Below are 24,759 nucleotides of genomic sequence, written 5' to 3'. Positions count from 1 at the left end.
ATACCTAAACACACCTGCCCTTGTCATTTGGCACTAATGCACAAGTCTAGAAAGCAACTCATTGAAGCATTTCAACATTGCCCTTCTTTAGCCAATTAGGAGGCAACACGTGTTTTGGTAGTGTGTAGCATTGTAAGGGTATTCTGCGTAGCATTATACTTTTTCTTGTGTAGTCTTTCATGTTGCCCTAAAAACCTTATAAATAGAAGATGATGAGGAACACAGTTTTTTTTAAATCTTCTACATGTTCCCTCTCTACCCTTCCCAGCTTGCTCTAAAAGCCTTTCATTTGTGATAGGCATTAAAATCGAGTTGCGCTCAAAAGGATCATTGTGTGTTGGAGTATTTGAGCTAGTAGAGAGTTTATCTTCTTAGCATTAAAGGAGATTTCATACACATGTATATATAATATAAGAGTAGCATGTAAGGAACGTGAGACTTTTTAAATAAAAAATTCAGGAAAGGGAAAATCACAAGATTAATTGAAATGACTCTACAAGTGTGAGCAATATATTACAAATGATGCATTTCTCTATAGCACAAACATTTCTAAAGAAGTGATTCCAAGAGCTTGCCCTGCACTAGGCAAATTGGGGATTTCTCTCCAAAGTTGGTAGTTTGGCATTGGCCATGTGCATGGAGCACAATTTAATCACTCGCTCTCTTCTCGAGTGACCATTTCAGCAAACTCAACTACATGAAGGCACCTATTCATGTGACCCTCAACTCAACTTGCCTTGACCATTCGAGACAAAGCACTCAACTCTCCTCTCACGTGATCTCAGAGCTTCCATACAAGTCTCTGACCACATTAACCAACTCGCCAACCATCGGTTCCATCTCATATTAATGCTTGCCCAATGCCCAAACACACCTGCCCTTGTCATTTGGCACTAATGCACAAGTCTAGAAGCAACTCATTGAAGCATTTCAACATTGCCCTTCTTTAGCCAATTAGGAGGCAACACGTGTTTTGGTAATGTGTAGCATTGTAAGGGTATTCTGCGTAGCATTATATGTGCAAATACATTTAAAATAAGTATAACTCACATAGAAGAAGTCTAATGGCTTTCACCTTTTATATCATCGGTTACATGAAAGCTTCATGTAAGAGAGAACATAAAATATTATTTTAAAATTAGGAAGATAATATTTCTTTAATATAAATAATTATTAAAAATAATATATATATATATATATATATATTAAAATACAACAAATTTTAAATATAATTATATTTTTAAATAATTTTGAAATATTGTAATATCTTAAAAATAATAACAGATAATTTTTAAATACAATACCTTTCACTGGGCGAATTATTAGGTGCGGACACTGGATGCAAATTTTGCGTTCGGATTTCTACGATTTTGATGCGCTTTTTATGTATTTTTGCAAAAGGGAAGCTAATACATAATTTTAATTGTATATTAGCTGCCCTTTTGTTGTCATTTTACTGAGTATTTGAAAAACGCAACAAAAGGACAGCAAATACTCAAAGAGTAAGATATTTGTTGCACATTTGCTGCATTTTTACTGTATTTTTGCAAATACTTAGCAAAAAAAGCAACTAATATGCAATTAAAATTATGTATTAGCTGTCTTTTTTGCAAAAAATACATAAAAATCACACTAAAAGCGCATAAATCCGATCCGCACCCAATAATTCGCCCTTTCACAGGCACTTAAACATATATTTTTAATTGAAGAACTTTTATTTATTTTTTCTGATAAATTGAAAAGCATATAGACATACACTTCCACTTAAAATCCAAAACAAGAACATCAATCCACATAAATAAGCACAGATGGCAATAAAAGAAAAAAAATTCCAACCACAAATTCCCCCTCACGCATTTTGTCAAACACTTAAGCGACGATACCTGCCTAGCCCAATCCGGACAAATTTTGGAGGTATCGCCACCGGACATCGCGCCGGCACTTCTTGTGGCGGTGATCCCGATGTAGCTCATAGCTCACAAAAATATTGATATTTTTTTGCTCATAATATTTTTAGTTGTATTGCATTCGAAATTTTTTCTTAGCCTCACGGAGACAAATGTGCCAATGAATCGGGTTGTTTTTGCGGGTCACGGGGAGAAAATAAGGCAAGTTTGGATTTCTTTCTATTTTTACTTTAGAAAAGATTTTAAATAAATAAAATATATTTGTTAATCGTATTTTTATTTCATAGTTTTTTAAAATCAGAATTAGTTATTTACTAAATTTATGATCATAAATAGGGGTGTAAGTGAATCAAGTCGAGTAATGTGCTAGCTCAGGCTTACGGCTCATGAGTCGAGTTCGAAGAGTTAATGAGCTAAGCTTGAGCAAGCACTAACTTGACTCATGATCGGTGAATCGGCTTGTCCGAAAAATATTAATATAAAATACACCTAATATATATTATCATTCAAGATTTTAATTGATATTTTTATCATTGTTCTCCTAATTTCTTTTTTTTTTTCATTTTAATATAATATTTGTTTGAATCTTAATCCTTTTCTCTTTGTGATAACGAACGAGCAGACATATGAGGTGGTTCTATAGAATAAGGTTTCGTTTGGGACGGTTTTCTTATTGCTTCTTAAAATAATTTTTTAGTACAAAATTAAAAAAAATTTATTAAAAAGTTGCTTTAAAAAGCAATAAGAAAGCCATTCCAAACGAAGCATAAAGCTCAAGCTGGAATTAGCTAATCATATTCAAGCTCAAGCTAGAGATTACACGAGTTAGATAATAGTAAATATTTAGAATAATTAGGGTTTAATTTAAATTTAATTAATATTAAAAATGATAGACAGGTATGAAATACCTAATTAATTAAATATTATTAATTAATATTTAACTATTTAAGTGATTTTCATATTTGTTTATGCAAGCAGAAAAAAACCTAATATTTATTAGGGGTATCAATTTCAGGTCAAGGCTTGGGTTCGAATCGAACCCGAAGTTGACCTAACACTATTCGGGTCAACCTGAACCCGACCCGTTTTTGCAAACAGGTCAGTTTTTCAGAGCTGAACCTTACCCACTTTGAGTCCGAGTCAACCCGACACGACTCAAATGACCAGGGGTTGTGAAAAATTTGCTAGTTTCCGGGTAAAAAAAGGGTCAATATCCACTTTTCAAGTAAAAAACGGTTTGAAAATGGGCCAATCTCGGATTTCCAGGTCAAAAACATGTTTTTGAGTAAAAAATGGGTCAATTTTGGGTCAAATGGTCAACCTAAATTCGATCCAATTTTTTAAACTGGTTGAATTGTTGAACCTGTACCCGACCCATTTCGAGGCTTGGTTTGACCCTAACCCGAAATTTTTGGGTCAGATTCGAGTCAGATTTTTGGATCTTATCAAATATTGACACCCCTAATATTTACAGATATATTTTTAATTTTTTTTCCAAAAAAACTTTTTTTTAAATAAAATTAAATAAATTTCCAATGGGTAAAAATGTTAATTTTTTTTATAATTGTTTTCCATACCTGACGCTCTCCTCGGCTTTGAACTGGACGAGCACAAAGCGCGAGGGTATTTTCTTTAATAGATGAAAAGATCGATCGCCGTCGAGCGGGAATCCACCGTCGCCAATCTGATCTCGTTGGGATTCATTTTTTAAGAGCCGTGGAGAGATCCAGATCCAAACTGTCTTTTCCTCCTACTTCTCTTCTCTGGTCTCAAAACGGCGGCTCGGATGCCCTCTCGGTGGAGGACCCTGTCATCAAGAAGTTATTTTTGCTCCCAGTATAGATCTGGTGAGTTCGATCGTTTCGTAGTTTTTTGTGTTACCTTCTTAGTTTTAATCTGCCATCCTAGCGCCTTTGGATTCTCCTATGCTCTTGTTGGGATTATTGGAGGCAAACGTGTTATATTGGGCAATTGGAAAATATAATCCTACATCTATGTATGATTGAGCTTCTTTTGATAAGTATTGAGATCAGTAGAGTAAGATTCTAAGTTTGGAGAGTGGGCTGGAGACGAAAGGGATTGTATTGTTTAGGGTGATCCTTTGTCCCAATTCTCAATATTGGAGGAAAGTATTTAAGGATTAGATAGAAGGATGAATACCTGATTCTGTGAGCATCCCTTTGAAACATGTTACTAATACCTTATGTATCATATAACATGATTTGTTTTGCATAAGTATGTATGTGATGCAAAAACATAAATAAAGAAATTAATAAAAATATTGCCGGAGCAGGTTTTTGTTGAAACAAGTAAACAAGTAATTTCATTTCAAATTGCATATGCAAACTTTAAGTTGTTTTAAGATGTATATGTTGAAAATGAAAGTTCAGAAAGAAAGCATATGAGACATGTTGCACCGGATGGTTTGTACTAGATATTATAAACATGCCTCAAAAATCTTGTTTTTTTTTTTTTTTCAAGTCTAGTTTTGACAATCTGAACTCTCAGGGTGTGGTGTAAAGGAAAAAGGGGAAAAATTGCTCAAATCAATGACTTTGGAGACTTTCTAAGATGGGCATATAGTACAATTATGAAAGCATAACATCCTAAATGAGGAGTATATCGTTGAAATATAGGAGTTTATAATTTTCTAGCTACTTTCCTGTTGTATGGTTCTAGTTTTAAATGCTGAGTGACTTTCCGTGCTTGTACAGTAAATGCATCTTGATGGCCGTGCCTGAAAATTATTATTCAATTCGTCTGTAATTCACTGTTGTACTAAGTTTCCCATGTGCATTTCCAATTCCAGGAATGACTAACCTTTAAGATCATGGTTTGTAGTATAGGAGCTGCTATGGAATTTGTATCCTGAAGACTTCTGCAATAACTGTAAACTAAAGGAGTTTAATTGGAAGAAATGGCACCAGCAAGCAAAGCTGACAGAAAGGCAGCATTAGATGTTGCCTCTTGGATGTTCAATGTTGTAACCTCAGTTGGGATCATCATGGTTAATAAAGCCTTGATGGCCACTCATGGATATGGATTTGGTAGGTTAATTTTGCCTCTCAAAGCTTCATTTAACAAATTTATGTTGTATGAAATATTTGATTTTGAAAATCCATTTCCGCTGCAGTGGATATTCAGTACTGCTATCTCATATATTGATCTTTTCCATTGTCTTCCGTTGTCTTTTTATTTTTCTACGTGAGAATAACTTGTGAATTTGTCAATGATCTCTCTTAATTCCTACTCCTGTTCACCTTTTAATGGCTATAGATACGTTATATTTCAAACTTTTCATTTATGTTTTCATGTCATTTGGATATTCCCTGCCATGACATGATCTGTGTTAGTTTTGTTGTGGAACAAACTCAAAAGTATTGATGTGCCTCTGCTTTGTAATGTCTATGCATTATTGTCAAAGTCTTCCACATACTGACTGAAGGAATCCTCTTTAGGCAATTATTTGAAGTTCCTTTGTGTCCACAAGATGAATATTATAAGATGTTTCTGAACTCTTTTAATAACTCTTTTAATCTTGGTGGATTGTCGTCTAGGAACAATATGATTTCTAGGTGGGTTATACATTGTTTGAATTTCAGGAAGGATTCACAAAATTTAGGTAGTTTTTATATTATGCAGGAAGGCCCTTATTGATGTCAAGGATCCTTTTTTTAGGTGGTATACGCCTGAAAAGTCAAAGCATGCAAGGCATGTAGTGGCCATTGTGGTTACTTCGTATCAAGGATGTGAATTTTCAAAAATGTTTTATTGGATTTCTTATTAACAATATATATATATATATATATATATAAGCAAAGTATATAAGTTGTGAGCTCAATCCTAAGAAAAGCCTTCTTAAGTTTTCTTATGTGAAGTCTTATGCATCTCTTACATTTTCAACTTGATTTAAATTTGATGACGGGTATTTTCTTCTGATTTTAAGAGAGATTAAGATTTCGTTTGGGACAGCTTTAGACCGCTACTGTTTTCTTGCTTTCAAGAGATTTTTTACTAAAAACTAGCCTTACAAAGCAGTAGAAAGTTGTCCCAAACGAAACCTAAAACTGATCATCATTTTTATTTTTTATATGATAAATTCTTCAGCATCATATAACCTTTAATGATATTTATGCATGGATACCTATATTCCTTGTTTGCTTAGTTCTTTAGTTACTTTGTAATGCCAATTTTATGTTTTACCAGATTGCAACCTCTTAGCTGCCCCCGTCCATTGTTACCTCATTTCCTTCCTTTCAATGCCTCCCCGTTCCTTGTTTAGATGATGGCATGGTTCTTTTCGAACATTGACCTATTGAAGCATCCTGAAATTCTTTTCATTTAAACCCATAAATTTCTTGGCTTGTTTCTGCTTATAAAAATTGATAGATGTTCCATGATTCTTTTTAAAGTTATAGTGTTGCCTGATCTTTTATAATGGTCTTCAATTATAAAAACTACTTATCATTGCCAAATCTTTAATGATGTATTTCGATGATGCATTGCAGCGACGACATTAACCGGTCTACATTTTACTGCTACAACAATCATGACTGTTGTGCTCAGGTGTCTTGGATATGTTCAGCCATCCCACTTGCCTGTACCTGATCTAATAAAATTTGTCGTCTTTGCGAACCTGTCAATTGTTGGAATGAATGTTAGTCTAATGTGGAATTCTGTGGGATTTTATCAGGTTTGCCAATGATTAGTTCTGGATTTCTTTTTCTGCGTTGTAATTTGTTAGAAATCATGAACTCTCACTGGCTATTTTTCACTTTCAGATTGCGAAGCTATGTATGATCCCTGTATCATGTTTTCTAGAAGTTCTTTTTGATAAAGTTCGTTACTCCCGAGACACAAAACTTAGCATATTGGTAGTTCTTATTGGTGTTGCAGTCTGTACCATCACTGACGTGAGTGTTAATGCCAGAGGCCTTATAGCTGCCACTATAGCAGTTTGGAGCACTGCTTTACAACAATATGTAAGTTATTTATACTTAACCATTTTCTGTGCTAGGTGAGTGAGACCGTACATTGTATGATAAATGAAGGATATTATGATTCTTTTCTAAAAATGCCCATTTTATGCTTTTGCTCAAAGCTCTACTTATTCTCATGGTTAAAAGTAATAAAGCCAATAATCTCAAGGTGAGTTTTTCATATATTTCGAGAAAAAGTGAGGTTTCTTTGCTTTCTATGTTTGTTTTGGCTGGTTTGTGGATGGGGTGAATGTTTTCAGTTCCACTATAAATGGTTGCCAGATAAAATACAGTCCATTTAATTAGGTCTGTCGTCTCACGTCCATTGATTGTTTTCAGAGTTTGCAAAAGCACTTAACATGTATTTGACCATTTCTCTGCTTGACTCGTAATGCATGCTGAGGTTAATGTTTTCCTTTCTCAGGCTTCGTTTGGGACGGTTTTCTTATTGCTTCTTAAAGCAGCTTTTGAGTAAAAAATTTTAACTTTTGTACTAAAAAGCTGTTATAAGAAGCAATAAGAAAGTCCTCCCAAACAAAATCTCAATGTGGTAATCAAACAGAGTTCTGTGTTCTACTAGAGGGGCTATCCCGTCACCAATAGCTTCAGGGATATTTACATGATTTATTGTATGATCCATCAAGTCATTTGAGCTACCGAAGCATATGATGATTAACTGTTTGAGATTAAATTTGCAAATTTTGCTTATAAGGGCTGTTTGTTCTTCTATTTCCTGAATAATTTAATATATTTCTACAAGCCTTGACTTTATTAAATTAAACATAAAGTGCTACTTAGGCACACCATTCCTTTAAAGAGAGACCATTTATGATTTGTAATCTTTGTTTCTTTAGTATGTACATTTTCTTCAACGGAAGTACTCTCTTGGATCATTCAACCTCTTGGGCCATACTGCTCCCGTGCAAGCAGCGTCTCTGTTGCTTCTTGGTCCCTTTGTGGATTATTGGTTGACCAGGCAAAGGGTGGATACTTTCAACTACAATATAATTGCAGTGGTTAGACTAAAACAAATCATTAGCTGGAATTCCTATGTTACTTCTTCTACCAGTACTGAAAACTCTTCCTAATTTTCCTGCAGTTCTTTATCATTTTGTCATGCATCATCGCCATTGGTACCAATCTAAGTCAGTTCATCTGCATCGGTCGATTCACCGCTGTCTCCTTCCAAGTTCTAGGCCATATGAAGACCATCCTTGTCTTGGTTTTGGGATTCTTCTTATTCGGAAGAGAAGGTCTCAATCTCCATGTAGTTCTTGGCATGTTATTAGCCGTTGCAGGAATGATTTGGTATGGGAATGCCTCATCCAAGCCAGGGGGTAAAGAACGGCGTAGTTTTTCCATGCCAAGTGGTAAATCTCAGAAGGATGGCCTTTTGACAGAATCTGGACAGCTCGATGAAAAGGTCTAAGGCTTCGTTTGGGACGGCTTTCCTACTGCTTTTTAAAGCCGTTTTTTGTACTAAAAAGTTGTTTTAAGAAGCAGTAAGAAAGCCATCCCAATAAAGCCTAAATTATATTCCCATGCAGATAGTAGGCATCTTATCTTTCTTGCAGGAACTTATAGTGTTTCGCTGAGATCATTTATAGGAAAAATCTGACAGTCTTTGATGAGGGCTGGCGTTATTGTTTCCATCTTTGTATTTTCTACTCTTTTTTGTTTTGTATTTTTTTCTGGGGAAGGCCGTTATTGGTTTTCAAGATTCCCCATCCCAAATACTACGTTCCATTGTTGCTTATAGTAATTTATTTCCTCCTAATAAGTTGTTCTGCAGAGGAAGCTGTTTCATTCAAATTGACATTAATGGTTTTTGTCAAGTTATGAACATCAAGACTAACGAAATTTTGTTTAAATTTACATTTATTCATTTAAAAATATTTTTTTTTTCTTAATTGCTGAGCTATGTTGCAATGATTTTGTATGTTTGAAGTGGTGATCTAATGGCCAAGGTTGTAACTGAGCTAATTATGCTTGGGCTATGGTTTAGTTTGATTCTTTATAGTTAATTTGAATGGGTGCCAAGTATGTTTATGTTATAGAAATTATAGTTTTTTATATACCCACGCTATTTTGTATGGATGTGAGTGCCTTGCAACCTTCAATTTCATATTTTTTAATTGTGGACTTAGGTTTCGTTTGGAATGACTTTCTTACTGTTTTTTAAAATAGCTTTATAAAAAGTTGCTTTAAAAAGTAATAAAAAAACCGTCCCAAATGAGGCCTTAGTAACAATCTTGTGTGTGGTATTGATGCATCACATAACATTTAGTTCTCTAATGAAACAAACTAAAAATCACTAATCTTCTATTGGGATTCATGAACATGTCCTTCATCATTTGCCATGTCCTCTTCTTCAACATTGAATGCAAACTCTTACTTGGACATGCATTTGCACATTTAAAAGAAGCCTTGCTAGAAGTTGTAGAGCTAGATGCAATAGTTACAGATTTATTCATATGTTATGTTACAATCTTCATTCTTTTTTAGTTAGTTAAATTCATCATGTTGTCTATCACAGTGAGGTATGGTATTGAAAGCTAATCAACATCCAATGGCATATAAAGAGTGAATAAACAATGATTTTATTCAACTATTCAATATATCTTTTAGATGTGTGAAGAGTCCTATTTTTTTGCATTAGGAATGTGCTTTCTATAGTCACTTTAAAAATTTATGATTTAATAAAATTGTTATAGAAAAAGTAGATTTTTGAAAGTTTTTGTAGAAATTACTTTCTACTACTTTTTTATTTTTAAAATAGTGAAAAAATAATTATCAAGCATAAATTATAATTTCGGTAGGTAAAGCAAATTAATAAAAAATTGTCTTAAATAAAATCCATCAATTAATATAAAGTTTATACAATCTCAATACAAATTATTGCAATATACAATGCAAATATACATGGAAAGATGTAACTCTATTTATAAACTTTCATCTTTATTTGTGACAAATATTGAGCTTTCAAGTTACCATTTCTCTTCTGGCAACTACAAAAAGCTAGTCATTTAAGTTTCGTTTGGGATAACTTTCGTTATGCTTCCTAAGATAGCTTTCAAGTATAAAATTTTCAAATTCAATAAATTTTTTATTAGAAAATTATTTTAAAAAGCAACAAAAAAGCTGTCCCAAACGAAACTTAACTGGCTAACGTAGGTTAACAGTGACCCGTTAATGATATATAACAACTTGCAAATAAAGCAATTTGCTTTAACTCATTAGGATTGGTGTTGACCTGCTAATTGGGTGAGAAATCCAATAATGCTAAATTATTTATATAGCAAATTAAATAAGAATCTATTTATAAGATATATTTAAAATATTATATAAAAAGCTTATATATATTTATTTGAATATTTATTGAACTTAAAATAATTTTATTATATTTCAACTATAGTGTTCACCATGTTGGAGATATTTAGGGTAAATCACATGTCTAATCACACAATAAAGAACTAAGCATGCAAACTAAGCTTTTTTTTTTGGAATTTTTAGTTGGCCTTATTGAAGCATCTTGATTCACCATCGGAAGCTCATTTTTAAGCTGCATAGGCTCCGAAATTGTCATCATTAGTTTAACTAATATATGGAGAACTTGTTGAACACTTAAGGCCATCTCCAACCCAATGCGAGACAAGCTTTTGTCATCTGCCGCGAGCTCCAATTGAACGTGAGATTTAGCGGTATTTTGACAAGGTGAATAGTGCGACATCAACATTGACATCACATTGTTCACAAACGTTTTTTTTTTCTTTAAAGAAATTGGAAAATTAGGGTAATATATAAAGAATATCTTTTTTTGTTTTACCAAATGGAGTTTGGTTGGATATTAGTTATTATATTTTGGAGTGGAAAATGAGTTTTTTCGTTGGAGAAGCCCACACTAGTGTTTACAGTCGTTACGAGCTCCAACCGAACGCCAAATTCAACCCCATTTTGCTCGAGGTGAACAGTGCGATTGGCGTACGTCGCACTGTTCACTAACACCATTTTTTCGTCATTTCTTTCGGTTGGAAAAAGAATATATCGAGTATATTCTTTTTTATGTTAAAAATGGAGTTCGGTTGAAAATGAATTACTGCATTTTAGAGTATTGCTATATTTTGGAGTGTAAAATGAGGTTTTAGATGAAGATGATTTTGCCTATTTGCACCATTTTTTTATTTTTATTTTATGTTTTTTTTTATAAATCTATTTGATTAGTGCTATGTAATTATTTTATTTTTAATTTGTGAACATAAATAAATTCATTTTAAAAAATAGCAGAAAAAACTTTTAAGTCTTTTCATTATTCTCAAACACCCAATCTCATGCACCACATTGGTCATTGTTGTCATTGAATGTTGTGTGGAATTTGATTGTGTTGATCAATCTGATTGTTTTGTTGTCTTGGACCTCAAAGCTTATCGTGTTTGCTGGGGGGGATTACCTGAGCACCCTGGTGCTATGTTCTCGAATGCCCCAGCGCTGAATGATAGAGAGCAGAGTGTCGCAACGGTGCAAAATAGAGGCCTGAGAGCCACAATGTCCCAAACTGGCGCAACAGCCCTGCAAGACGGACTGAAAGGTTATTTTACTTAATTTTTTTCTTGTATTTTGATAGTGTAGACATTGAGAACGATGCATATAAGAAGATAAGCAAGGAGAGAGTGAGAGAGAAGCGAGATATGTACTTAGTGAATTTTTTGGCGTGGTTTGGTGGTTCCGTGGTTTTTTCCTATTTTGAATTTTTCTATGTTAAATCTTGCGTGTCCTTATTTTTCAGTTGTTTTTTTACTTTCTTATTTATTTCATTGTTGTGGTATTTACTCCTCATCATTCTCAACACTGATCACCACTACTATCTCGTTGATGTCGGTTATTGTCGCCGATAGCATATTAATTAATCAACTTTTTAAAATGTAATGAAATTGGGTAGGCTTGAATCAAGTTTTCGTTAAGCTATCATAGCATCAGAACAAACATCACTGTAAAAATAATTAATTTTGATTCTAGAAACTATAGAGGAATTTTTTATATTAATTTTTATCGGAGAGTTATAATAATATTTTATATGGGCATAAATAAGTTTGTAAATCATTTTGTGTTAGCCAAAATTAAGTTAAAATACAAATAAAATTAATTTAATTTTTTTTATTCATTCAAAATTTCACTCGTTTCTTTTAGTTAACTAGATTTTTAAATTTTCTTGAAGATTTTTAAAAGGCTTGATATATTTATTTATACTCTACTCAACCTATAAAAGTAGTGAATCATTATATTGTCTCTTGCACCAATGTGAAGTAAAAATATTAAAGGAGGAGAAAAAAAAAAAAAAAAAAAAAAAAAAAAAAAAAACAATCAAAATACTGAGACTTAAGTTTAGAGAAAACTAAGAGATTTGAAAAATTCAAGGGCTTTATTAAATCTACGATGGCAACAATCACCACTAGCTACTACTATCAACATATTGACGTTGTTGAATTCCTAATACATGATTGTAATTATTTGACCGCCATCATCTGACCATCATCATCTGGCTCCTGCCATATATCCACCGCTATTTGGCCGGCATAGTCTATTCAAATTAACTGAATATTTTCATCTGACTATTATCACCTAATTGAAATCATCCAATTACTATGATTATAACACTATCACTACAAATTGTAATACAACTACAAGAGACTAAACAACTGCTCCCAACATTGTAATCTCTTCTTCTCCAATTTTATATTAAAAGGCTAGGCTCCATGATTATTTTTTTTCATGAGTTTTCCACTAAAAACTATAGCATCTCTTGCATTCTTCTTGATACGTCGTCACAGAATTAGCTTGATTGGGCACGAATCTTGAGGCAAAAGCTAGTTGGAAACTTCGAAAATTAAATTTGGGAGCAAATGAACTCCGATTTCAGCGAGCTTACTGTCGAACTGAGCGACTCGGAAATACGAACCCAACGACACCAAGATCAACCCAATCCGAGCCCAAATGAGTCCGAATCAAGGGTTCAAAGCGCTGTCGGAAGGTTCAAACCGCAATTTGAGTTACCAAACGATCTCCGATTTTGACGAGCTTATACTTGAATCGAACGGCTCGACGATACGAATCCAACGAGCCCAAGATCACTAAATTCCGACATCATTAAAACCTCCAAATGGCCAACGAACGGTGCACGGTCATAGGATTCAATATCGGCCGTCCATTTGACCACTCTCTATTCGCCCCTGATCTCACTCCTATTTACGGGCCATGCCACTCCAGAAAATTTATAAATAGAGCCCTCATTCTTCACAAGAGAGGGGCCAAGCAAGAGAAGCAAGAAGAGAAGGAGGAAGAGAAGGAGGAAGCTCCTCCTCGACGGCCGCCGGACTACCGCCGAACCACCGCAGAAGTCCCGCCGGACCACCACAGGAACCTCGCCGGACCACCGCAGGAACCTCGCCGGACCACCACCGAAGCCTCGCCGGATTTTCATTGCACCACTGCCTTAAGGTCCAACGTTCAATCCCTACGTCCTGTTGAAGACCCGACGTCCTGCTTAAGGCCCGACGTTCAGACCCGACGTCCTACCCAAGGACAGACCATCAACACCCGATCTTCCAAGTGACACTGGGGTCTAAAACACCTGACTCCTTGTCTCCTACCCGCCTACGGTACCTTTCGACCGTCCGTCGCTACTACGGTCCGTATCGACTCCACAACAGACAACGGTCTTTCTGACCCTGTCTCTGCCGACTACGGTCCTTCTGACTGAACAAAACATGTATATGTTAACTCCTAACAATGTAATTTGCAATCTATATGATGTATAGTTGCACATTCAATACAAGGCCTTCCCAAAGGAAGGGCCTCATTTGTAATCGACTGCAAAATAATAGTGGATTCATTCAAAATGGGCCAGGCCCCGTGGTTTTCCCCTTTTTAGGAGTTTCCACTTTAAAAACCTCGGTGTCTCTTATGAATTGCTACACCCTCTCACTTATTCTGCTTGTGTCTGGATCTTCGTACAATGCGTAAGACATTAAACTAAATATTTCTCTACCGCCGCGAATACTCCAGGACGCAACACTTCTCTTTTGTTTGTTCGTGTTGAATCTTCATGTAAACCTAGGATATAAAAGTTGTTGTGCAAATAATCACAGTGGAAACAAAATCAATCACACAACACAATCACAAAGAACACATTGATTTATGTGGTTCAACGAAGATGCCTATGTCCATGGGGAGGGGATGATGATTTCATTAAATTGGAGAACATTAGGGATTTACAATGAACTCTCTCTTCCTTTCATCATTACAACAGTAGCCCTTTGGCTTTATTTATTGATTTGAGATAAACTAAATTAGAAAAAAGCTTCCTAATCTAACCCTAATCAAATCCCAATCAAATCTTTAATTCATGCAATAATAAAAAAAATAATGCAATAATTAGATCCCCTAATTAACGCATCAATAAAATATCCAATTAAATTACAAATCAAATTAACAATTTAGATAAATACTCAATTCTCTAAATAATACATTAATTGAATATTAAATCTTTCAAAAATAAATCTAATTTAAATTTTTGGTAATAATTCTAAATCAACAATATCCACATCATCTTTCACTTCAGAAAGTGACAGATGAGAACGACTGCACCTAGATGGTTGCATATGTAACCCTCCTCAAGGATCAAGCCAAGTGTAGTTCTTTAAAATATGGACAATAAGTCATGAGCTCTAATTTTCACCAAACTCCTACAGTAGGTGAGCTTCTAAACTGGTTGTACCTTTGTGAGCATATCTCCTGGATTCTCCTTAGTATTCATCTTCTTTAATTGGACATTGTCTTCAACAATCAAGACTCAAATAAAGTGGTACCTTATATCAATATGCTTGGTACGAGCATGAAAGATTGGATTTGTAGCAAAATATATAACACTGACTATCACAAAATACTATCAAAGACTTTTGGTTAACTCCCAAATCATCTAGTAGGCCCTGCATCCATATTAACTCCTTCATCACCTCTGTGACATCCATATACTCAGTCTTAATTGTAGACAAAGAAACATTAGACTATAGTCATGATATCCAACTGATTGGACCTCCTGCCAATGTCAACACATACCCAATAGTAGACCTACACATATTATTATCACCGACATATTTTGAATCAATGTAGCCTACACATAAATTAGCAAAAGATGACTACCTCTCGAATACCAAGCCTATATCAATTATACCCTTTAGATACCTCAGGATACTCTTCACAACCTCCCAATGACTCCTAGGATCATGCATGAATATGCTCATAACACCAACTCCCTGTGCTATGTCTAGCCTAGTACAAACATTGATGTACATCAGACTGCCAACTGCATTAGCATAAGGAACTGATTGAATATATTTCCTCCCTTGATCATCCTAAGAGCATTGCTCTGAACTCAACTGGAAGTGAGATGCAATGGGTAAACTCACTGTCTTTCTTGAGTCATCAATCCCAACTTTTTAACACCTTTTAAACATAAGCTTCTTGTGAAGGCCAAACCTTTCTAGCTGTCCTGTCCCTCAAAATCTCCATACTAAGGATTTTAAGAGCTTCAACCAACTCCATCTCAAAATGTTTTGATAGTTTCTTCTTCATCCTATAGTCTAAATGATATATGCAATCAACTTATCATCAACATATAGAAGAAAGTAAATGAGCTCACCATTGACCAATTTCTTGAAATACGCACAATGATTATACTGGGTCCTTATGTTCTCCTCTTTCATCATGAAATTATTAAACTTCTTGTATCATTGCTGTGGTGACTGCTTTAACCCATATGAAGACTTGTCCAATCTATAAACCAAGTCTTTTGAGGCTTCATATCCAAACTGTTGTAGCATATATATTTCCTCATACAATTCACCGTGTAAGAATTTAGTCTTCACATCAAGCTGCTTTAGAATATAGCCATAGTGAGCTACAAGTGCTAGGAGAATACAAATCGAGGGATGCTTGCGCAATAGAGAAAATACCTCATCATAATCAATCCCTTCTCGTTGCACAAAGCCTTTTCCCAATAACCTAGCCTTGTACCTCACATCAGCTCCATGAGATCCTTCTTTGCATATACCCATTTGCATCCAATGACTTTTCTTCCTAAAAGAAGCTTCACTAATCTCCAAGTAAAATTTTTCTAAAGAGACTCCATATATTCATCCATAACCTTTTTCCAAAGATCACCATCAGGATTGTCTGCTACTTATTTGTAGTGATTTGGAATTTTAGCATATATTGTTGAAATTCCAAATGCAATGTGATCCGTCAACCAAGCTGGTTTTAGGACATTTTGACTTCTGGTCCTATTCCACACAATAGATTTTTGAATAGAAATCTTATCATCAGTGTCATCTTTTGCCTCTTGATCTGCAGCTGAATCAGGTACCTCGGTAGAACTGATCGACTTCTATGGAGAAAATGGAGTTGCATCGATCTCCAACTTTTGTAGTGCATATGTGGTCCAAATAGAACTCTTCCCTTTCTTCGGTCTTGAGGCTTCAACATGCTCGCCTAATCAAAAGTAACATCCATGATGATGACAATCTTCTTATCTACTAGATTATCGAGTTTGAAGCCCTTGACTCCACACCTGAAACCAATAAAGATTGTCTTATTTTCCCTAGGATCAAATTTATCATTCTGAATATGATAATAAGCTAGACGTCTGAACTCTCTCAAATGCTGATAATCTCCAATAGGATTACCTGACCACATCTCCTTCAATGTCTTTTTTCCAATAGTTATAGAAGGCAAACAATTCACTAAGTTACAGGCATAGTTTATTGCTTCATCCCAATAAACTCTATTCAGCCTAACATTGGATAACATACACTAAACTTTCTCCACCAAATATCAGTTCATCCTCTCTGTCACCCCATTTTGTAGAGAAACTATGCCAGATCTTTGACAATGAAATGTGTTCTATCCCAAATCTCTAGCACTCCTATAAGAATGCATCTGAAATGTATTTTCCCCCATTGTCTAATTTAACACCACATCATTTTGCCAGTCTGAGTCTTAATCCATTTCTTCCAAGTTTTGAAGATCTCAAGTTCCCACTTTTACGCCTCGTGGTGGATACCCAAACATATTTGGAGTAATCATCAATAAAAGAGATAAAATACATCCACCCACCAATTGATGCTGTCTTCGTCGGGCCCCAAAAATCTATGTGAACATACTCCAATATACCCTTTGTACTATGGATGATAGTATCAAACGATACACATATCTTCTTGTCAAATATACAATATTCACAAAAGTCAAGCTGGGAGGTGTTTTCTCCTTTAAATAGTCATTTCTTCTTCAAAGTCAAAGAGAAACCTCTCGATCATGAGCTAGCCGCATATGTCACAATATAGTGGCATTAGAAGAATTATCATCAACATCAACCATTCCAATTATATTTCTTCCTTGAAGATAGTAAAGATTGTAGTGATGGACTCCCTTTAGAAATATTAGCGCTTCATGATGCATCTTCAGAACTCATGTCTCAATGATTATCTTGTAGCCCTTGGTCTCTAAAGTCCCAACAGACAGCAAATTCTTTATAATATATGGAACATGTCTCACATCAATCAGCTCTCTCATAATACAATCATTCATTCCGATGAAAAAGCTCCCTACACCAATAGTACGATAGGCTTGATTGTTTCTCATGGTCACAACACCACTATTAAGTTCCATGTAGGTACAAAACCACTCACTGGAGGCAAAATTGTGATAGGTAACAGTGGTATCCAAAATTCAACATGAACTATCAATATACAGGCTTTGAGGAACTATTGATAGTAATATATAAGAGTCTCCTTCATGTTATTCCACGATAATGTTTGTCTTCGCCTCCATGGAAATGCTCTTTTCCTTCTCTTTTAGCTTTGGGAAATCTTTCTTCCAATGATCAATCTTCAAGCAGAAAGCACACCGATTCTTCCTATGACTGCGCCCATGAGACTTGTCCCGCTTGTCGTTGCTATTCTTTTTCATCTTTTTAGGTCTTCCATGTTGTAGTGTGAGAGCCTCAGCCGAATCCTTCTTTATCAATTCCTTGTCCTGACGCAAGAACTCGTGATTCAACAGCGCATTAGTTACCTCAACGTAGTTCAAGGCTTCATTCTCATGAATGTGTGTCACTATGAAGTTATCGTACTCATCCGGGAGAAAATTCAATAGAATGAGTGCATTATCTTCATCTACAACATCCTCATCTAGATTCAAGATCAGTCAATAGCTTTGTGAAGTCACTCAAATGCTCATAATTTACAATCCCATGTTTCATCTAAAAATTGTAGAGCCGCCAATTCATATGAAGACGATTCTCCATGCTCTTCATCATATACTTGTTCTACAAAGTCTTTCACATCTTCGCAACATAAGTCTCCATCATCACCACATACTTGATCTCTTATGATATGTAATTTTTGATCAAGTCACTAGCACTCCGGTTCATATTGAGTCAATCTCTCTCAGACTTCTCTTTAAAACATTCATCACCATCCAGAACATCGTCCAGATTCAAAGAGCACAACGCATCCATCACCTCACATTGCCACATGCCAAAGTTCCCTTTGTCGTCAAATTTCATCACGTTAATTTTGACTAGATGTGTAACCACCTAATAAATTGACGTCTTCTCCACCGATGAGGTGGATGTATCCATGGCTCCATCAGATCTCATAGCCTCCACCAAATTGTAACATTCTTATGACATTAGAATTGCACCAATCAAGCTCAATTTCTTCACCTGAACGAACCACACCAATAGATTAATCTTCCATTATTCATGCTATCACCGTAAATCGCTGAAATTTGGAATCCAACTCTACTACTCATTGTTGTGCAAATAATCACATCATAAACAAAATCAATCACACAACACAGTCACAAAGAACATGGCGATTTATGTGGTTCGATGAAAATGCCTACGTCCACAGGGAGGTGATGATGATTTCACTAAATAGGAGAACATTAAGGAATTACAATGAGCTCTCTCTTCCTCACATCATTACAACAGCAGACCTTGGCACTATTTATAGATTTGAGATGAAATAAAAAACTTTCTAATCTAATCCTAATCCTAATCAAATCTCAATCAAATATCTAATTAATACAATAATTTGATCTCCTAATTAATGGATCAATCAAATTTTCAATTAAATCTCAAATTATATAAACAATTTAGAGAAATAATCAATTCTCTAAATAATATATTAATTGAATATCAAATCTTTCAAAAATAAATCTGATTTGAATTTTTGAAAATAATTCCAAATCAACAAAACTATCTCTATCACTACTAATTTTCTAACACTCAATAATGTCAAAAATAGATTTGTCCGCTTATTTACTATATCATTTAATAGTATTCAAAATAATTTAGTTTATATAAGATTAATTATAGAATAAAATATAAAGAGGTGATTTTTAATATTTTGACATAAGAGATTTATTATTATATATTATATCATTTAAATAAAATGATATAATTATTATATTATGATGTTGAGGGAAGATGACCTTAAACGAACTTGTCTAGAATGATTTTAGAATCTCTGAGTTCTTTGATATGAGAGGATGCTTTTCTATGCCCAAAAATTTTAAACTATTATCTCTCAAATCATCTTTGTTAGTTGAGAACTTAGGCACCATTTAAGAGGTCTTAGGCTCAAGGTCATGTATATGGATTGTATATATGAGTTTATGATTAAGGCTTCTTTTGGGAAGAAAGCCTAAATAAGTCTCGATGACCAAAAAAAAAAAGGAGAGGACGAAGATACCTATTGGTTCTTAGGGGTATCAATATTGGACACGACCCAAAAACCCGACACGAAAATTTTAAGTTCGGCTCAACCCAAATCCGAAACGGGTATGGTTCAGGTCTTGGTTTTTGACTTGTTTCAAATTTTTGACCCGAAAATCCGAGAATGATCCGGTTTTGACTCGGATCGGCGTATTTACGGGATTTAGCCGAAGAAGCGCATGAAGCATAGAAAGTTCTTCACAACGAGCTAACTCCGGTCGTTGCTTCCGATCAAAATGTTGTAACTTACGATCCGACTAGAAGGAAACGTCGTCCAAGGAGCGAAGTCGAACATCAACGAAGGAGCCGCGAGGCGGCGACTCCTTCACAACAAGCAAACTCCCGTCGTTGCTTCCGATCAAAATGTTGCAACTTCCGATCCGACGGGAAGAGAAATTCATCCAAGGAGCGAAGTCGAACATCTATGAAGGAGACAGCGAGGCGGCGAGCGAATTCCCGTCGTTGCTGCGGTGCTTCCGATCAAAATGTTGTAACTTCCAATCCAACGGGAAGAGAATGTCGTTGATAGGAAGCGCTTGTATTCACAAGCAACCTATCCAAAATCGGCGAACCAACAGTCGAACATCTATGAAGGAGACAGCGAGGCGGCGAGCGAATTCCCGTCGTTGCTGCGGTGCTTCCGATCAAAATGTTGTAACTTCCAATCCAACGGGAAGAGAATGTCGTTGATAGGAAGCGCTTGTATTCACAAGCAACCTATCCAAAATCGGCGAACCAACAGTAGCCAAATGGCTGTCCACAGCAGGAAAACAGCAGATTTCTGCTGTTTACAGCAGGAAAACAGCACTTGTTCGGGAAAATACGAGAGAAAACTCAAGAAAAGACTTGTATTCCACTTAGACGATGAATAAAAGAGCAAGATACAATTGATCCTCAATTCGAGAGGAGGATCGATCTCTCCCAAATCTCTAGACGCCGCTAGAGCCCAAAGAAAACCTAAATCTACGAGATCTCAAATTTCAGCCAAATTCAAGATGCCCAAACCCTAGGAAAAACATCTATTTAATGCATACAAATCAAAAGGAATTCCCTAAACAGTCCCTACATTCAAATTTCTCTCTGAAACCCCCCAAAAATCCTTCCTAAAACGCTCTATATGAGCGGTCGGCCGCTCGTTTTGGCGGAAAACTCCGCCTGTTCTGCGATTCCAACCGTGAGCCGGTCCCGCCTGGACCGGCTGGACCGGTCCAGTGGACCGGTCTAACAGTCGTCCAACGAGAGAACAACAAAGTCGAACAACAACGAAGGGGACTCACTTGGCGGGTCAGGTTCGGGTCCAAAATACCGACCCGTTTGCAAAAATGGGTCGGGTTCAGGTCGGGTCGAATAGTGCCGTGTCAGTTTCGGGTTGGACTTGAATCCGATCCATGACCTGATTTCGACAACCCTATTGATTCTTGATGATTTTATGAAGGAGAATAAAATGTATTTGGAGAGCTTACAATCTTCCCTGGCTTCCTGTCTTGAAGGATGCCTGTTCAAGATGACCGCAGCAAGCAAAGCGATTGCTGAGGGCTTCAAGATCTGGACTTCTTATAATGTGAAGCCTTTGTACGTGCGAGAAAGATTGCATCTTTCTCTTCCAACGCTGAGCTTTTGGAGACCAGCGAGCTATTATTGCGAGCCCGAACTTGATTTCTATAGAAGAACAGCTTGTTAGGACATTCAAAGTCTCGTCTATAGCTTCCAAATTGATTGGTAGCCTTTAAAGTTCGAGCCTGATAAGCATAAGTGGAGAGAAAAGAATTGAAGATTTCCTTAATTGATAGAGTTTGAAGATATGGAGATGGTATTTCCATCTATTAGCAGCAAAACAGGCTTGGAAAATGAGATTCAGCTTTCTGTTAGAACTGAAGAAATCAAAGAGGAAAAGTATCCAAGAAATAAAGCTGATGATGGGCTAAAGGAAACTGTGTTTAACGGCCACAGACCTAGTACCAAAATTGTTTGAATTTGTTCATAATTGGTTACCATAGCCTGATATTTCCAAGCTGGATTGGTGGTCATTCGTTCATCAATCCAAGCTAAGGCTTGCTTGTTGTCGTAAATTAAAACAGATCAACACCGCCCTCCCACCCCCAGTTCTCTGTAGAATGTGTTGGTCATGATCAACTCTAATTTTGGAACAACTTTCAATGGTTTTCCTTCATTAGTACTTCGTTTTGTCTTTAATTATTCTTGGAATCTTAATTGCAAAATTGTCACATAAGTGATGTTAGGTTTGTGCTGCCTTCAGAAATTAAATGCATGATTATCCTATGACTTGACATTAGTAAACATAAAGAGTTCTGATTTTTTAGAGAAAATATTTTGTGCAGTCACCGGACTGTTCGGAAGCGAATCAGTATGCATCATGTAACCTGGTACACAACGGGTACATAGCTGCGATACACAACAAAGAGGTGACGTGATGCGCTCTGATTCACCTCCGGACGATGTATGTATATGCATAGAATAATTTCACGGTTTTTTTTTTACTCTTGATGAATTTTTGCTTCTACAACTATATTCTAATGTACTCTGAACAAGAGCATATCACCTTATCGCAATGAAAAGTAGGATGAATTAGTTGAGCATTTCCCGGAGGTGACTCAATGTATAAGAAGCCTTAACTTCTCCACAAAAGCTGTGTTCTCCTCCATATAGCATCTAGTTATCAGCTTATTCTTCCTTTTTCATGTCTTGTATTCTCCTCTTAATAGTTCATAATGTACAAGAACAATGCTTCTCAAAGCTGCAAAAATTAATACATTTCATAATGTGACATTGTAGGACAAGAAGGTAAAGTATAAGAGAAAGCAGTCAGCCAACATCTCATCAAAATCAGATATGTAAACAAAACAGAATGCAATATTTACATTTCCTCTAATGCCAGATTTCTCATCAAGCTCAAAATCAGATACTTAGCCTACTTTGCTTCTAAATCAATAAATCAACTCGCTTCCCTGCAGCAAATGGCTTTTATCGCCGGGACGGACCACCGCCGCCGCTGACAAATATACATCGCAGATTCTTCGATACTTTCGCAATCTTCGCCGCCGCCTATTCACTTCCATGCTTTCCGGCGACCTCATCGATCTCGATATCGTCTTGAAGCCGCCATTGCCGCGGCTTAAAACCAAGAGCTGCTTCGCTACCGCAAGCTCGGCGGCTGTGATGTTACACAGCATTGGGGCCATGTCGCTTTAGAGTGAGTCAGTTCAATGGTAAGGGTGAAGTTTATTTATTGAGGCAGAGTTTCTTTGATTTATTTATTTTTATAATTCCGTCTCAGATTAGGAAAGAGACATATTAGAAAACAAGGAAGCTAACCGACTTCGGGGGGAATTCTTCTACCGTATCTCGCGGTTTAGTTTAATGGTACTCTGGACCGCTTTCTTGTTTTGGGATTTTACCGTTGGATTTGAATTTGCTTCTCCTAACGGCATTAAATTATTTATAGAGTAGTTTAAAGAAAAGATAATGAATAGGATGTTTGTGTGTGTGATTGAGAGAGACATAGAGACTTTTTTAGTTAGGTTTAACGTAAAATAAATGTAATGTAGGGTTCAATAATATTGGTAGTAAGTTAATGATAGGGTGGGGTGGTGGTGGCCAGTGGTGGTGAGGCCGGTCACCATCGGCGGGAGGCGGTCGCTGGTGAAAGAGATTGGCCGTGATGATGGTGGCTAGTGCAATGGTGGTCGAAATCGGCAACACGTAGCAGTGGTGACTAGCAATGATGGCCAGCTGGCCATTTGATGTCGATGACCCCCAACGACAAATGACATGTGCAGTGAAAAAAAATCAAACAAATCTGTATACTTTTTATAAAAAATGAACTATAATGCTTTATACTACATTCTTTTTTATCAACTAAATATTAATATTTTCAAAATTCCTACTAAAAAAATACTCTACACCCACTTTACTTCAAATTAAATAGTCCCTATATAAAAAATTTAAAAAGATATATCTATCATATATTTTTCTTAAATTTACTCTAAATCAAATGGTCCATGAATAAAAAATTAACAAAGATATCTCTATAATATATTTTTCTTAAATTTTTGTAACATACAAGAAGTTATTATAGCTGGTATCTAACTTGTAGCAATGTTTCGGGTGGATTTTGATTAACGATTAGTTAGCTTAGTAACTAAATTATGGTATGAAAATTAAATAAATATTACTCAACTCAGTTTGATATCTTGGTTGGGAGTGTTAGTTATCAAACAATAGGTCTTAAATTCGAGTCTTGTGTATGTGATATGTCTATAAATTTATTTTAATTAACCTAAATATAAATAACAAAAATAAATATTGATTATAAATGTGTACAATATTTTTTAAACATGAACAGTTGTTGAATCATAGGATGAAAAGATGAAGGCAAAATTTTCGAACTAAGCAACATTAATAATTAAACTATAAGATTAAGCATGATGCTTAAAAAATTTAAGTATAGGCAAAGTTGCTCGTTTGAAAGGCGATTTAGGTGCGACCAGACGACGACGTGGCAGCTGATGTGGCTAATTGAAGACTTAAGTCTAAGTCGTCCGATTAACGGGCGACTTATAAGTCGCCCAGTAAAGGGGCGACTTAGACTTAAGTAAATTATTTACCTTTCGATTCCCTTCCCGATCAGTTCCTCTCCCTCTTCGACATTTCGAGATCTGGTCGCTGCTCCGCCCATTCGTCGCCGGATAAGGTAATGTAAGGTTATTTTATGCATTTTTTATGTTAAATAAGTTAAATATATGTTGATTATTGTGTATTTTGCTTAGAGAAGTAAAGATTTATGATTTACAAAGTGGTTATGTAGTTTTTTTTGGAAATTTCTTTGTTTGTGGAGTATATTTGAAGATTTGTTTGTTCTAAGTATAGATTTATGCATTTAAGCTTTGAATGTTTAAAATATTTTGTAGATCTGTGATTTAGGGTTAAATTTTTTCTAAGCTAAGCTCTCTTTAGGGTTAAAAATTTTATATAAAATAAGTAGAAGATATGTGCGGCTTCTATCTAGTTTATCTTTGATATA

General features: G+C 35.6%; 1 protein-coding gene across 2 annotated transcripts; it reads left to right on the top strand.

Moving 5' to 3' along the window:
• Positions 1–3,490: 3,490 nt before the first annotated feature.
• On the top strand, positions 3,491–8,759 carry LOC110103766 (UDP-rhamnose/UDP-galactose transporter 6). Of its 2 annotated transcripts, none has more exons than XM_020832592.2 (6): positions 3,491–3,754; positions 4,754–4,954; positions 6,416–6,600; positions 6,689–6,889; positions 7,741–7,902; positions 7,986–8,759. In XM_020832592.2, exons 2-6 carry the CDS (start codon positions 4,825–4,827, stop codon positions 8,313–8,315), a joined length of 1,008 nt encoding a protein of 335 aa, XP_020688251.1. In that variant the 5' UTR covers positions 3,491–3,754; positions 4,754–4,824; the 3' UTR covers positions 8,316–8,759. The 2 variants fall into 2 exon arrangements, with proteins under 2 accessions (XP_020688251.1, XP_020688249.1); XM_020832590.2 differs by having other exon boundaries at positions 4,749–4,954.
• The last annotated feature ends 16,000 nt before the right edge of the window (positions 8,760–24,759 follow it).

This window comes from Dendrobium catenatum, unplaced genomic scaffold (genome assembly GCF_001605985.2).
Source record: "Dendrobium catenatum unplaced genomic scaffold, ASM160598v2 fragScaff_scaffold_716, whole genome shotgun sequence".
NCBI lineage: Eukaryota > Viridiplantae > Streptophyta > Magnoliopsida > Asparagales > Orchidaceae > Dendrobium > Dendrobium catenatum.
Note: the sequence above shows the minus strand (reverse complement) of the source record. Positions and strands in the feature narration are given on the sequence as shown.

Coding starts and splice junctions, on each gene's coding strand:
- LOC110103766 (XM_020832592.2), top strand. CDS start 4,825: ATGGCACCAGCAAGCAAAGCTGACAGAAAGGCAGCATTAGATGTTGCC. Junction 6,601..6,688: donor ATTCTGTGGGATTTTATCAG/GTTTGCCAATGA, acceptor TTTCACTTTCAG/ATTGCGAAGCTATGTATGAT. Junction 7,903..7,985: donor ACTACAATATAATTGCAGTG/GTTAGACTAAAA, acceptor ATTTTCCTGCAG/TTCTTTATCATTTTGTCATG.